Source organism: Heteronotia binoei, chromosome 21 (genome assembly GCF_032191835.1).
Source record: "Heteronotia binoei isolate CCM8104 ecotype False Entrance Well chromosome 21, APGP_CSIRO_Hbin_v1, whole genome shotgun sequence".
NCBI lineage: Eukaryota > Metazoa > Chordata > Lepidosauria > Squamata > Gekkonidae > Heteronotia > Heteronotia binoei.
In genome coordinates this window covers 31,363,869-31,380,353 of record NC_083243.1, presented here as the reverse complement: position 1 = coordinate 31,380,353, position 16,485 = coordinate 31,363,869, and the positions used below count along the sequence as shown (strand labels likewise).

The 16,485-nt window shown below is 44.1% G+C and overlaps 1 protein-coding gene across 1 annotated transcript in view; it reads left to right on the top strand.

The window, feature by feature from the left end:
* The first annotated feature begins 3,863 nt into the window (after positions 1–3,863).
* HHIPL1 (HHIP like 1) overlaps positions 3,864–16,485 on the top strand; it is a 55,716-nt gene continuing 43,094 nt past the window's right edge. The window contains exons 1-2 of the mRNA XM_060262774.1: positions 3,864–4,635; positions 15,452–16,098. Of these exons, the coding sequence (XP_060118757.1) occupies positions 4,342–4,635; positions 15,452–16,098 (941 nt within the window). The 5' untranslated portion in view covers positions 3,864–4,341. The remainder of the gene's footprint in view (positions 4,636–15,451; positions 16,099–16,485) is intronic.

Genomic DNA, 16,485 nt, shown 5'->3' with positions numbered 1-16,485 from the left:
ATTCAAGCCCTGGCTGTTGCTTGGGGGTGCTAGTGGAAAGTGCCATCAAGTCACAGCTGACTGATGGCGACCTTGCAGGGTTTTCAAGACAAGAGACAGACAGAGGTGGTTTGCCATTGCCTGTCTCTGCACAGCAACGCTGTACTTCCTTGGTGGTCTCCCACCCAAGTATGAACCAGGGCTGACCTTACTTAGCACCTGAGATCAGGTTAGCTTAAGCCATCCATGTGATGACTGTTACCTGCACTACTATTACAAGTGCATGGAGAATCCAAGCTTTGATGCAGCCCCACGGTTTTAATTTGCCCATTAACTGCAATTGTAGTAGGATTTCCCATCTGTCATTACATGCTTTAAAGAAGCAGGTTTTAGCTTGTTTTTAGTAACCACATCCTCCCACTTCATTTTTCAACTACTTGAGAAGCATGCATTCTATGTAAGGCATTTTGTCCTTTAACAAAAAGGCAGCAATGAAACCACCTGTTGCAACACGCTTCGTCCCCCCCAAAACTGGCCGCAAAGACTTCCTCAAACTCAAATAAGATCATTAAATTTCACTTAACGCTTAGCAATATTAGCATATCTCATAAAATGAAACTAAATTCTTGCTGAAGGCTTTGAAAGCTTCCATGGTTGCGCAGACAGCAGAATTAGAAGGAGTACAGGGGACTTTGACTCCTCCACCCCAGGTGTCAAAACCCAGGCCTGGGTCCCCCTGAGTCGCTGCTCCTCTAACAGGCCAGCAGTACTCTGAGTTGTGGGTCCCTGAAACGACGCACAAGCAATCAGACCTTTTAAAAAAAATAATAGGAAAAGGTTTTAATAACAGCAAAAATAAAAAAGGAATACTATTGGCAACAAAGTCTGCTTGATTTAATAGCACAAAACAGTAAAAGCTTTTTCTGACTAGCACATTGATACTTGACATTAGATGACACAGATCCAGGTGGGTAGCCATGTTTGCCTGAAGCAATAGAATACAGTTAGAGTCAAGTGGCACCTTTAAGCAGGGCTCATTTTGCACAGGAGGTCACAGGAGCAGAGCTCTGGAACCTCTAAATTTTATTGTGCTCTTTTTTCCTTACCCCACCCCCCCAAAAAAAGAAAAGATTTGCTTCTGGGCTCCATTGTGCAAATCCCCTGTGAGAATTTTGCTGACCTCTAAGATTTGACAAACTTTCTAATATTCCCCCCCACAAAAAATGAGGAAATAACCAAAACATATAAAGCAGACAGATGGAAATCTTCATCATGCCACTGTGGCCACATAGGAGAAAGTAATTTAAAAAGTATGATGGGTTTTTTTATAACTATAATTCAAGAAGCATTTTAATACAAAATTTTAATTCAAGAAGCAATTTCGTACACCTTCCAGTGATGTCTGGGGTGCGTTGCATACGCAAATGAGTTGTGCTAATGAGCTCCGGCACCTCTTTTTCTATGAAATGACCCCTGCCTTTAAGACCAACCAAGTTTTATTCAAGGTATGAGCTTTCATATCTAAATAAGTGTGTGTGCATAAGAAAGCTCATAGATGGCACGGTTACAGGATCTCAAACAGAGGGTCAAGCATGCTTCCATGATTCAGCAGAGTCCATATCTCTGTCTTACCAAACCAGCAGTTATCTTCCGTTAATCTCTAGCTCCATTATATACTTTAGCCCTGTGATGTCAGGCGAGACTCCCAATCCATTCAGGGCCCAAACTGACAAGAATTCTCTAAAGAAGATTGCACCATTCTCCTGCGCCCCCCTCCCATTCTATGGACAGGACAAGTTATTGCTACATTCTTGGCTTCAGCCTTGACAGAGATGAGAGCTTATAGATATGGTCACATTAACCCTTGGGAGGAAACAGGGTGCTTTGCCTTATACCAGGGGTTAGTATTTCCACAAAGAACTGGGCTTCAGGAGATTGAGGTTAACATCAAGGAAGCTCTGAAACAGCTGAATCAAGCTCTGGTGAGTTTGTTAAGAATATGAGAAGCCATTTTGGATCAGACCAATGGCCCATCCATCACAGGTTGTCTCAGAGCTGTTATCTCAAGAACTGGTCTAAAAGAGCTCTCTCAGCCCTATCTACCTCATAGGCTGTCTTGTTGGGGGAAGGGAAAGGAGAATGTAAACTACTCTGAGGCTCTCAGTGAAGGGCGAGGTAAAAATCCAGTCTCTTATCTTTTTCTTCTCACATGCAGTTTAGCATTAAAATGAGGTGCCCCACTCCCCAGTTAGGATAAAAGTTAGGAGGGAAGGTGGCATGATATAATCCAGGAGAGGCCAAAGTGTGGCTCAGGAGCCACATGTGGCTCTTTCACACATATTGTGTGGCTCTCAAAGCTCCCACAACACTGTTGGCTGGTTTGGAGAAGCATTTCTCTCTTTAAATCATTTCTCCAAGCCAAGCCAGCCAGCGGCTTAGAGAATGCATTTAAAGTTAAAAGTTTCATCTATTTCCCTTCCTTCCTTCCCGCTTTCAAACATCTGATGCTCATGTCTTGAGGCTCTCAAACATATGACGTTTATTCTATGTTGCTCTTACGTTAAGCAAGTTTAGGCACCCCTGATATAACCCAATCTCATCAGATCTTGGAAGCTAAGCAGAGTCAGTACTTGGAAGAGAGACCACTGATGAACTCTGCAGAGGAAGGCAATGGCAAACCATCTCTGCTTCTCACTTGCCTTAAAAGCCCCTTGCTGGGATTGCCCATAAATTGGCTGCAACTTGACTTCACTTCACACACACATACAGAAGGCTACTATTTAGGATAAAACAGATCCCCAGCATTGTTGCAGAGCATAATTCTGGGATCACACACCATATTGTTCTTTCCATGATCAAAAGGGTGCTATGTAGATTTGCGAGCTCCAGGTTTTGAAATACCTGGATGGGGGGGGGCGGGAGCCTGAAGAAGAAGGTGGGGTTTGAGAAGGGGCGGGACTTCAACAGGGTATAACACCATGGAATATATACTTTCCAAAGCACGCTTATTCTCTAGGCAAGCTGTCTGTCTGCTGGAGATCAGATGTAATCCCAGGAGATATCCAGCCACTGCCTGGAGAAGGCTGGCAAAGCTAGTGCTGTGTGTCTGGAACTTGCCTGGGTCCAGAAGCAGTCTTCCTCACGTTTCAGGTAAGACACTTGTGGCCTATCACGCATGCTAAACAGCGCTCTCTGCAGGGCTTTTTTTTCCAGCAGGTACACACAGGAACGCAGTTCTGGCTGGCGTAGTATCAAGGGTGTGGTATAATATGCAATTGAGGTCCTGCTGAGCTTTTTCTGCAAAAAAAAAAGCCCTATGCAAAACAATGGTGATGTCAGGGGGTGCGGCCTAATATGCAAATATGTTCCCTGCTGGGCTTTTTCTACAAAAAAGGCCCTGTGCAAAGCAATGGTAATGTCAGGGGGTGTGGCCTACTGTACAAATGAGTCCCTGCTGGGCTTTTTCTACAAAAAAGCCCTGGTTCTCTGCAACTGCCTTTTACCGTCTGTGCCAAATAATGCCATTTCAATCCACTTCAACAACCATTTGCAAATGGATTTTGCCATCTCACACAGCAAAAACCCAGTTGCAAAGTGCATCCAAGTGTATCATTCCGTGAGTGCGCTACCGTCCTAAAACACCCGCTTAAAGAGCACACGAAAGCTTACGTTCTCAATAAAACCTGGTTGGTCTTAAAGCTGCCAATTGACTCCTGCTTTATTCGTCCTAAAACAGGAACCTCCACTTGCAAAAGACCGCTAAAACGCATTGCCAGCGGGCCCCGCCCTTTCAAAGACCGAACACCTTTAAATCAAGATCCGGGGCGGAACCGGGCCAGGCCTTAGTATTGGCGGCGGGCCCTGCAAAAGAGCTGGCGGCTTCTTCCAGCACGTGGCCTCCTTCCTTGGCGCTCGGCCGCCTTAGCTCCAGCCGCTGTTTACCCGCCCCGAGCTGAGGGCGGTGCCTGGGCTTCCCTTCCCTCGCTGCTTTTGGGTGGCTCGGAGGTGCTTCGGGAAGCAAAGGGGCGGGCGGGGAGGCGGCATGGCGAGGAAGAGCTTGCCCATCGGAGCTTGTCTTCCTCAGCGTTTGCTCCGCGCGTGAGGAGGAGAAGCGGACTGCCCCGGGTCCGTCCGACGGAACAGCAGCTCGCTTTCCCTCCCGTCGCGGCTGGGGGAGCTTGGAGCGGAGCGCCTTAGGCGCAAAAGGGCTGCGCGGCACAGAGAGCGCGGGGACTGCGAAGCCCCAGGAGGCGGCTAAGCAGGAGGGGAGTCATGCTGGAGCGAGCGGCCGGGCGTTGCTTATGCCCCGCGCCCGGCGGCAGTCCTCCCGCCTTGCCGCGCCTTCCCTGAGCGCCGCGGAAGATGGAGAGCCTGACGCGGGGCTGCGAGCGGGACCCCGGCTGCTGGGCCTGGCCGCTCTTTGCCCTGGTGGCGCTGCTGCTGAGGCAGGCGTCGGGCCACCCGCAGTGCCTGGACTTCAAGCCGCCCTTCAAGCCTCCGCGGCCGCTCGCCTTCTGCGTGCAGTACTCGGACTTCGGCTGCTGCGACGCGCAGCGCGACTCCGGCCTTCTGCAGCGCTTCTACGGCGCCACCGAGCACCTCGACCACGCCGCCTATGCCGCCTGCGCCAGCCACCTGCAGGACCTCCTGTGTCAGGTGAGCCGGGGGTCGCTGTGCCACTTCCCCCCCCCTCGACACATCTGTCCAGCCACAGCTCCAAGATACAGAGTTGGCACACAGAAGTCGTTTGTTTTCATAGTGATGCCTCCACATTGCTCTCCAAATTGGCCTCAGGACATTATTTCCCTCTCCTCCATTTCAGCCACACAACCTTGTGAGCAGTGTTCCATAAGCTGAGTTAGTGTGAGCTAGCTCACAGTTCATTAGCCTCCGGCTCACACATTTTTGTCTTAGCTCAGGAAACATGGCCCCAGAGCAAACTAATTTATGCAGCAGCTCAAAACTTTAATGCCAGTAGCTCACACAGCAGAATTTTTGCTCACAAGACTCCACAGTTTAGAGGGAGCATTGCTTGTGAGCAGAGTTCCCTCTAAACTGAGTTAGTGTGAGCTGGCTCATGGCTTTTTAGCCTCTGGCTCACACATTTTTGTCTTAGCTCAGGAAAAATGGCCCCAGAGCAAATTAATTTATGCAGCAGCTCAAAACTTTAATGCCAGTAGCTCAAACAGCAAAATTTTTGCTCACAAGACTCCACAGTTTAGAGGGAGCATTGCTTGTGAAGTAGGCTAGGGAGAGAGAAAGTGGCCACTCACTATTAATCAAAGAACCCCCACGTCTAATAACATCCTCCCTCCACTATTCACCACAGTACTACCTTAGCAAGTCATGTGATTCAAGCCATAGGCAGCCACATGTGGAACGATTTGGTTGTCATACGATTGCAACCCTGCCTTGTTTTCCTGTTATTGTAAGTTTGGTTTCCTACAGTGTCAGTTTGGGATAGTGGTTAAAAAAAGGCAGACTCTAATCTGGAGAACTGGGTTTGATTTTCCACTCCTCCTCATCAACCAACTGGGTGACCTTGGGTCAGTTGCAGTTCTCTCAGCTCTCTCAGACATCCCCACCTACCTCACAGGGTGTCTGTTGTGTGGAGAAGAAGGGAAGGTGATTGTAAGTCACTCCAAACACCTTTGGGTAGTGAATAAAACCAAACCCTCCTCCTTCTTCCTGTTTTTCCTTCTTGTAACCCAGATGTTGTGGGTAAGTGGAAGACTTTGTACCTCACCCTTACCATACACTAGTAATAATACACATTATTTGAATTCACTTTTGGGGATGAGCAATTTGGTCCTTCTTCCCTTATCTTTTAGTTCTTCATTCAGGGCATATCCATGTAAGGATAGCAAGATTGTGCTACACTGTGTGTTCACTCTGTTAGGGCAAAATACATGTGCTGGTGCCAAAGAAATGCTAGCAGATGTCCTTTGTTTCTTGTCATGGAGTCTTATCTTGCAGGCCCTGTCTGGTTGTGTGAATTGTACCTTTTGCGGGCTTGTTCTGGATTAGGTGCTCGCAATAGTTTTCCATCCACTACATGAATTCCTCAACTCCTTGTTAAAAGTCATACATCTAGTGGCCATGCCTGTGTTTTGGGGGGCTGGATGCTATGTTTATTATGCATTGTGTGGAAGAAGCCATGGGATGAGAGGATGGGTACTGTCACAGTAATTGGTTGTACAACAGATGGGTGGAATTCTAGCAGGAGCTCCTTTGCATATTAGCCAATCCTCAAAGAACTTACAGGGCTCTTTTTTGTAAGCTCTTGGAGGATTGGCTACACCAGGGGTGTGTGGCCTAATATGCAAAGGAGCTCCTGCTAGAATTCCGCCCCTGACAACAGAAACAGAAGGTAGGATTACATGGACAGTTTTCACAGTACAGGGAAATGAGCACTAGGGTTTCCTAGAGTGAGCAGGAAGATGGCCAAGTTTACAGATGACTTGAGACAGTGAAAAGCCTCAAAGCATCTTAGCTTGATGAATATGCAACAGCATGGCAGATGAGGTGACTATACAGTAGTGCACATTGGGGCAAAACAACATATAAACTGATGGCTATAAACTGTTCATTTGTTTCATTTACATCCCACCTTTGCTCTCTTAACTGAGTTTCAAAGCAGTTTACATTGTTCTCATATCTTCCACTTCATCCTCAACAGGGTTTTTATTGTAGGAAAAGTGCAGCAGGAACTCATTTGCATATTAGGCCACACCCTCTGACACCAAGCCAGCTGGAACTGTATTCCTGTGCATTCCCATTCAAAAAAAAGCTCCAATCCTCAAAACAAAGCGGGGCAGTGATGCTCTGTATCCTTGGTGCCGCTTTATCTTCATCTTCTTCTTTGGAGGCAGCTGTGGGAGGGTTTTTGGAATTCTGGCCCCACTCCTGATGGTATCTGAGTTTTGGCCACTGTGTGACACAAGAGTGTTCTAGTTTGACTTTCTAACTGCTGTGCTATACTGGCTTTCCAGTTATTGACCAGGAAAGAGATTTATGGTACTGCTGGCTAGCTCCATGTTGATTTACTGTACAGCGGAAGTGGAAAAGACACATAGTCTGTGGTAGGGATTATTAGGAGAAAAGTTGGAAATAAAATTGTGAGCATCATGAAGGCCTTATGTAAATCTACAGTGCAGCCATATTTTTGTATACTGTAGAACGAAGTTTAGAATCCAGTGGCACCTTTAAGACCAACACTTCTTCAATATATGTGCATACCAAAACTTATATCCAGAATAAAATTTTGTTGGTTTTAAAGGTGCTGCTGGACTCAAACATTGTTCTTCTGCTTCAGATCAACACAGCTACTCCACTGTGTAAAACTTTTGGTTATGCCTATCTCAGATGGTTCACTGCAGTGCTAACCTAAGTGCATTGCAGTCAATAGGTTTAGAAGGGCATAACTCTCTTTAGGATGACATTGTTTGGGAAGAGGGCAGTCAAAACAAGAGGGAGAGATGAGGTTAGAACTTGGCTAGACATACTATATGTGTTGCAATGTCATACAGATGTGTATATTTTTTTGTTGGCTTGGAAGTGAGGAAATGAAAGAAGTTTCCTTTAGAAATGTCAGTATGAATCATTGCTGATCTGCTTTTAATGCACACTCTTAAGAATGTGATTGGTATGGATGAGTATGATGCTTGCGTGATTGCTTGTGCTAAAGCTTTTGACTGATACATGAAGGTCAAGCTGTCAAAATAAATTATTATAAAAATATTAATATTGTGTACACGTTCGCAGAAGATAAAGTAGGTTAAAAGAAATGGTCTACATATCAGATGTTTAAGACTTTTTACATACAGAGATAATACTTACACATATACAGTTGATGCATATATTTTATGAAGAAGATGAAGATGACGACGACAACAACAACATTGGATTTATATCCTGCCCTCCACTCCAAATCTGAGTGGCTTACAATTTCCTTTATTTCCTTACCCCACAACAGACACCCTGTGAGGTGGGTGGGGCTGAGAGACCTCTCACAGAAGCTGCCCTTTTAAGGACAACCTCTCCAAAGCTATGACTGACCCAAGGCCATTCCAGTAGCTGCAAATGGAGGAGTGGGTAATCAAACCCGGTTCTCCCAGATAAAGAGTCCGCACACTTAACCACTACACCAAACTGGCTCTCAATAGACCATACATGTTTTGGCCCCCAAGGGCCTTCCTCAGTGGTTAATATTACTATTATAAAATTACACACATCCAGGAGTAAATATATGAAATACATGAAAAAAAGATTTCCTTTAATGCCAGGTGTTGCTCTCTCATGTGATGTGCAATTACGAAACATTTACACAGTGGGCCATAGATAGTAACTGCACATGCTCTCCAGAGATTTGGAGTGGAGGGCGGGATACAAATCCAATGTTGTCATCTTCTTCCGCCATTTCCTAAAGCTTTTGTCACCTGAAAGCTGATACCCCAAAAACCTTGTTGTTCTCTGAGATACTACTGGACTAGAAGATAGCTCTTCTGCTTCAGACCAATATGGCTACCCTCCTTGAAACTATTTACCCTTGAAATTTCACTCTTAGAACTACCACACTGTAAGTTTTAAATAAATTAGGTTTTGCAGGACAAAACCCCTTCCAGGCTGCCCTTCTGACTCCTACCCATGGTTTAGGGCTCTCCAGCCCCGTAGTCCCACTAGCTTCCCTTTCAGGTGTGTAAAGTTTGGCTAGGAAGCAATGCTAAGAAAGAGGACAGAGTGACCACACCATGCCACCTGAGCCCCTCCACCTAGGAGGGTGGTGTTGAGCCTACCTGATCCCTAGTGGTCCTACCTGAATCGTGCTGAGTGCCTGGAGATAATGTCTTCTCCCTCTCCCTTAGCACCACAACTCAACATCAATCAGCAAAACTGGTTGGCAGTACATCAGGTCAAACAACATCTTTTTCATGCAATGATGCATAATTAAATTAACTTACAGCTTTCACTGCCACAAGATGTAGTGATGACCTCTAATGTAGGTCACTGTTAAAAGGAAGCCAGACAAATGCATGCAGGCTGGGCTTGTCAATAGCTATTAGCCGTGGTGACTGAATGAAACCTTCATGTTCAATGGTGGACCTCAGAACACCAGTTGTGGAGAGGGGAATACAGAGGGGGATTCTCTTTGCATCCTTATGAATGTCCTTGGGCATTTGGTAGCAGACCTCTAAGCAGGTTGAATTGAAACTCTGAGAAAAACATGTTCTCAGTTTAACCCAGGCTTGAGGAGCAATAGCAATTAACAGATTGCATTTATTGCCTTGGGACACTCTCACAATCATTCTCCATTTCTAACATGTTGCTGCCTTTGTTGTTTTCCCACGCAAATGCTATCCAGACCAAATGTTCTTTCAGTTTGTTAATTTCACTGTTTTGTCAGTGGATTCTAACTTTGTAGTACTTTGCATGCTTAACCACTGCCCACCAGAAATATGTAGCACTACTTACTGTACCCCATTTCATTACCTGACAAAGTGTGCACACACACAAAAGTTTACATTCTGAATAAAACTTTAAGGTGCTACTAGACTCCAACTTTGTTCTGTTGCTTCAGACCAACACGACTGCCCACCTAGATCTTGAGACTCTCATATTATTCTACCGGGATCATTCCCAAGTTAAAGACCCTTAATTTTGCAGCTGTTGACAGGATCTGATCTAGCAGAGCTTTTCTTGTTTTATCCCTAGACTTTTTACATGCATGGATGCTCACTTTTTAAAATTCCCCATATCCCTCCGCAGAATCTGCTAGGTTAGGGGCATGAGCTGGATGCTGTATTGTCTCATATGTTCCTGTCTAGCCATGCATCTACCATGCTCAGTGAGCTGTGAGTTCCTGCAGTGTGTTCATTATGAACATCTTTTCATAGTCTTATCACAATTAACACTTTGAATAGCCTGCAGGTTTCTGTGGAATCAGCTCTACTGAAGTATATAGAAGAAGATGATATTGGATTTATACTTTGCCCTTCATTCAGAGTCTCAGAGTGGCTCACAATTTCCTTTAGCTTCCTCCCCCACAACAGACCTGTATAGTAGGTGGGGCTGAGAGAACTCTCCCAGAAACTGTGAGAGCTACGACCCAAGGCCATTCCAGCAGCTGCAAGTGGGGAATCAAATCCAGTTCTCCCATATAAGAGTCCACACACCTAACCACTACACCAAACTGGCCGTAGGATGTTTGAAGAAGCTGCATTTCCCAAAGCTACGAATGAAGAACAGCGCAACTCCTGTGCTCTCTTCTTTCAACCATTCTCTGTGTTTACATATTAGTTATGTTTTTATGTCACAGCAGAGGACATAATTCAAAGGGATCCGTTATATTGATTTAGGCCTCACTTGCCAGACATGCAGATGGTAATTTTCCTCCATTAGTCACACTGTTTTGACAAGTTGTCTCTGTGTATGAATGTGAGTACTCCAGCTCTTCCTATCTTTAGTTGTGATTTATTGTTGCTTCTTTTCCCTGAATGGAATAAGAAGTTGGTCATAGTCCTGTGTCACTCTTTCTGCACTGCTCGCAGTTTCTAGAAATAAGCATCAGAACTTAGGATAGTTCTGAGCATAGAACAGAGCATAGAACTGTGGTTCTTTCCGGTGCTATTCAGGGTTATGGCAAACCTTCTATAGGAGCTGTACAATGTAAACAAGCTTTCGATGGCTGCAATCCAGTGCATGCTTCCCTGCAAGTAAGCCCCACTGAACAAAGTGGGACTTACTTTTGAGTAAACGTGATTAGGCTTACTCTCACTCTTAGGACCAGTTTGTTAAGGCATGATCGGTCATTCAAGGGCTTTGATTTCAGCATGAAAACTTGTCTGTGAATGAGCTGTTGCAGCATGAACCATGCTACTAACTAGTAGTTCAAAACACATTGGACACAATCTCTTTCAGTACAGGCAGTTTACACATTTATTGCGAATCATCAAGTGGAAGTACATGCATGTGTGAATGAACCGTTTCTTACGGCAAGCCTGCACCTGAAGTAAATGCACTCTTTCCCACAGAGAATAGATCACTGTAACATTTATTACTATTGATTTAGTTTTCTCTTACCCTATTCTAAGTGCTTTGGACAGCTTCGACTAGCTCATTTTACATTCTCAAAAGCACACAGACACTCCCTCACATATTTCTCAACATTTTCAGTAGATACATAAAGCAAAAAAGATCATTGGGTTTTTTAAAGAGGCAATGATATCAAAGGGTTGAATGAATGTCTTCACTTTGAGAAAAAATGCCAGGATGGGAGAATATAGTAATGGTTATTTCATGAGGACTCGGGGAATTTGGAATAAAAAATCCACTGTTCTGAAGAAGCCAGGGGGAGTTGTGTTTAAAAATATTCATGCTCTTTCCTTGGCATCCTAGAAACCTAGGCTGCATTTTCCTTTGTTTTCTCCCTAAAATAGTGGGGAGGGGGCGCTATTTTAGTTTTTAAGAGCAATTAGTGAAGAGTAGTTGTATTGGAGTTAATTTGTCATGCCTGAGGATTTTTGCATTGTCAGGAATGTTTGAAGGGATTGATTTAAGGGGAATTTTATGTTCCAAAGCAACTAGGATTGGAAAGAGAATATGGATTCTCTCTTACGTGAGTGAGAAGTTTATAAAAGTTATGAGGGGCATGGAGAGAAGGTAAGGATCGAAGCTTTTCTCATTCTGATTGATGATATGTTCAGGACTGAGAAAGGGATGTACTTCTGTATGCATGTGTAATTTACTTAGGAAATCCACTACCCCAAGATGTGGCCATGGAATAGCCACTACAACTAGCCTACAGAGAAGAAGAAGATTGAATTTATACCCTGCCTTTCACTTGGAGTCTTAGAGCAGTTTACAATCTCCTTTCCCTTCCCATCCCCACAACAAACACCCTGTGAGATAGTGGGGGCTGAGAGAACTGCTCTTGAGAAAACACCCAGCTGGTTGCATGTGGAGGAGAGGAAGAATCAAACACAGTTCTCCCAGATTCAGACTCTGCTCTCTTAACCAATACACCAGACTGGCTCTCAAAACCATGTAGAAGTAGATATTATGAGAAGAACTTTGTAAAGCAAGCACTTTTCTCTTCCAGCCTTATTCACTACTTGTGACACCAAATATCCAAAGGTGAGGCAGAGGTTAGCTACTTTCATCCAACATTCTCTGTTCTTTTCCTTAAATTAGGCCCTCTTTACCTCCACTTTACACTTGAGAATAAATAAATAGATCCTCCAATTATTTTTAGAGCAGTGTGGTATCATGGGCACACCAGGGAGACCCAGATTCAAATTCTCACCCATTCATGAAGTTCACTTAGTCTCTCAGCTTAGCTTGCCTCACAGGATTATTGTGAGGATAAAACAGAGAATTATCTATGTTTCCCTGAGAGCATGGGAGGAAGGGTGGGATAAAAAAAAACCAAAGGCATTTTGAGGATCGGTCTCTCATGGCCACTAGTTGGGATATTGACTGTATGTAGTCATTCAGAAGTAGCAAGTGCACGTAAGATTCGAGTTCAGATTCCTACTCCAGCATCTCAGTGACTAACCGTGGACCAGTCACTCTCTTATTTGTCTTCCCCACAGTGTTTTTGTGAGGATAAAATTAAAGAAGGGAGAACCATGTGTGACAGGAAGAAGATACAAAGTCCACATAGTGGCACAAGAGTAAATGAGAATGGAGCTTTGTCAGTCAGCTGATAGGAGTTTATGGGCTGGGAAGAAGAGAGTGAGTTAAGACTTGACAGTTGGGAGTTTTGTCAGTTGTAAAATTAGGAGTCAGAGGTTAGAGTTGTTAACTGAAGGGTAAACCTAAGAGGAGTGGGTTACAGACAGCATAGGGATCAGATTATTTACCCAGTTCCTTCATACAGTCCTGGAGCTGATGGAAAGAGATAGTTACTGAATTGCAACTGAATAATATTCTAACCAGAGTGTGTAGCAACACAAATAAGGCTGTCTGGAAGGGGGTTGTATTTTTTGTTCTTGGCATGTACAGCTCATAAATATTTATCATGGCCTTTTGTCTAAAATCAACTATAGTGTAACTTTCACCTCTATATTTAGTGTTTTATTTACTTCAGCTCTTAAGTTTGTACCAAATACCTCAAACCACACCTGTTAGCCAATGGCTCTGTTGGCCATCAGATCCAGACTAAATTTAATCCTAGAATTTATTTCCAGTTGGGATCCCTGATGCAGTGGGGAAGACAAAAATTGAGAAATCCTGGCAAGGTGAAGCTTTTAAGAGAGTTTGCCCCATGAAAATGCTCCACCATGTAGGCTGCCCTATGCTCTTTGGAAGGATAAAAATGAAACAAAGTTCTAAACACCAAATGAAGAGATATAACAGCAAGAGGCCATGTTTGGGCTTCAAACAGAATCTGGCTGTTTGAAAACAGAATGCTGGGCTGGATGGGCTTTTGGGGTTGGATCCATCACAACATTTCCTCTTGCACATGTGGAAATGCAAGGAAAGAATCACAGTTGTCATGTGTGCTAAATCAAATTTCTCATATCCCTACTTGTGTTTCTACTTGTGCAAGGTATTATGCAACTTACCCCAAAGTTTTCAGAAGTGCATTCTTCATTTTCAAAATGGCTCCTGAGGGTACAATATGGAAAACAGAAGAGTTAGTTGCACAAATCTGACATGTGTGATCTGCATATGAGCAAACTAGGATGGGAGCAGGAGATGTGTGCCACAAGATCTTGTGCAATCCCTTCTGCAAATGGCACTATACTGATTACTTTGCAGATCACTGGATCCAACCCCTGGTCTGGGTTGGCAAGATAATCAGACAAACTCATACAGTAAGATAAAAATCCAGCTTTCCCTGCATTTAGTGATATGGTTAAAATAACAGCAAAGACAATGTACATTATTAGTTTGGTGTTTATGCTATGTTGTCTAGATGAGAACAGAGAGTAACAATTAAGGAGAAATGGCAGCAGTTTTCTATGAAAGCTTAGCAGAGCTGCCAAAATGTTATCATGCATAAAAAAAGGAGTCATGATTCAATGAGAGCAAATCCATCTTGGTTCCAGCTGTGTGTTTCCTAGGAGAAAAAAGTATTTCTGGAACAAAATTACAGCTGCTTAAATATCTGGAGCATTTCTCCCCCAGTCCTCATCACAGTGTGGTCTTGACACATTGCCCATCCAAGCAATGGGATGCTTTCCACTGACTTAAGTGAATCAAATCCCATTAAGTGCTTTTTAAAAAAGGGGGGGTTTTGGGGGGGGAAGGGGGGTGAAAGAGTTTTATATCTTCTTGTCCTCAGCTGGCCCAGCTGTATGTTAAATTCAGCCAACAATATGACTGAGTGCATCAAATTACAGCCAGTGAAACAGCTGTGATTTTTCAGCTGCTGGGATATAAGCAAAGATGTTCCAAAGAAAGTAACATACGCATTTTGTGCCCTGTTAGGTGATCTTGCTGTTGTTAACTTTTTAGGACAGTGATGTGCTGGATTCTAGATCATATCGAACCTGAACTCTCCCTGGAAGCTAATATGACTAAACTGAGGCTTACTTTGGTCGCATTATGAAAAGACAAAGAGTCACTGGAAAAGACATTGCTAGGAAAAGTTGAAGGCAGCAGTAACTGAACTCTCCCTTCAAACCCAAGTCAGCTCCACTCCCTAGGGTAGAGGTGGCCGAACTGTGGCTCAGGAGCCACATGTGTCTCTTTCACACATATTGTATGGTTCTTGAAGCTTCCACCACCCCATCAGCTGGCTTGGAGAAGGCATTTCTCTCTTTAAATCACTTCTCCAAGCCAAGTTAGCTGTGGCTTGGAGAATGCATTTAAAATTGCTTTCTTTCCATCTCTCCCTCCTTCACCTTCTATTTTGCTTCCTCCGTCTCCCTCCCTGTCTTGTGGCTCTCAAACACCTGACATTCATGCCTTGCAGCTCTCAAACATGTAGTGTTTATTCTGTGTGGCTCCTCAGGTAGACCGGCCTGGCCTATCTAATCAGGGCAGTCCTCGCTTAACTTAACTCTGTTTTTAAAAAATCATGTTAAACATTCATCAAGGGCAACTTCACAGTTTATTAGATGTAGACCTTAAAATGTTAAAGCATATGAATGGAAACATAGATCATACAGAAACTCTCCTTACGAAGACGCAGCAGGCTTCTCATTGAGTGTTTTGTTGGTGCTCAACCTCAGGGCTACTACCACAAAATGAAAGAAACTATGAACTTTTCTTTTATGATCTCTGATGCATTAGTATACATCAGGGGTGGCCAATGGTAGCTCTCCAAATGTTCTTTTGCCTACAACTCCCATCAGCCCCAGCCAGCATAGCCAATGGCTGGGGCTGATGGGAATTGTAGGCAAAAACATCTGGAGAGCTACCGTTGGCCACCCCTGGTATACATAATAGATTGGCCAAGGCATTGCTACCTACTAATGACACAGTAATATGAAACAGTTGATGCAGCCTTCCTGTTTTCCTGCAGGAATGCTCCCCTTATGCTGCTCATCTGTATGATGCTGAAGACCCTTCTACACCTGTGAAAACTGTGCCAGGACTTTGTCCCGACTACTGCGTACAAGTGTGGCAAAACTGCAGGTCCATGTTCAAATTGCTCTCTCAAGACAAGGAGCTATTGGCCCTGGAAAACAACATGGCGAAGTTCTGTCGTTACCTTGCTTTGGAGGATGCTGACTACTGCTTTCCTCACCTCCTGTCCAATAAACGCCTTACTCAAAACCTTGGGCTTGTGACAGCTGACAGTGAAGGATGCCTGCAGTTGTGTTTAGTGGAAGTGGCCAATGGGCTTAGGAATCCAGTTGCCATGGTGCATGCAAATGATGGAACTCACAGATTCTTCATTGCCGAACAAGTTGGCTTGGTTTGGGCCTACCTGCCAGATTATTCACGACTTGAAAAACCATTTCTGAACATCAGTGAAGCTGTACTTACCTCACCTTGGGAAGGCGATGAGAGAGGTTTTCTAGGTATTGTCTTCCATCCTAAATTCAAATTTAATGGTAAAGTGTTTGTCTACTATTCAGTTGAAGTTGAGTATGAAGAGAGAATCCGAATCAGTGAGTTCAGAATTTCTTCCGATGACATGAATTCTGTGGACCATAGATCCGAAAGGTATTGTATGCACATTTATCTGTCAAATTTCTTTAAGATATTGGAGGGCAAAGCTTAACTTCTAAGAACCACTAATGAGTCCTGTGCATGTACATTTGGACACAAGTCTGAACTAGTTTGATGTGATGTTAGAAAGTGTGTGTGTGCACAGGTGCAGGCTTAACCTGGGATTTACAAAGTGGCACCTGATCATAAGCAAGGGGTTTTCCACTGCCCACCTTCTAGTAGCAACCCCTTCACCATGCCCTGAAAAATTCCCCCCAACTTGCAATGGGATACTCTGGAATGAAACGGCAGTGTCCAACTATGGATACATTACACAGATATTGGCAGGCGTCTCTGGATCCTAACTGGAGTCTTAGATTTTAGACAGAAAAGAATGATAGC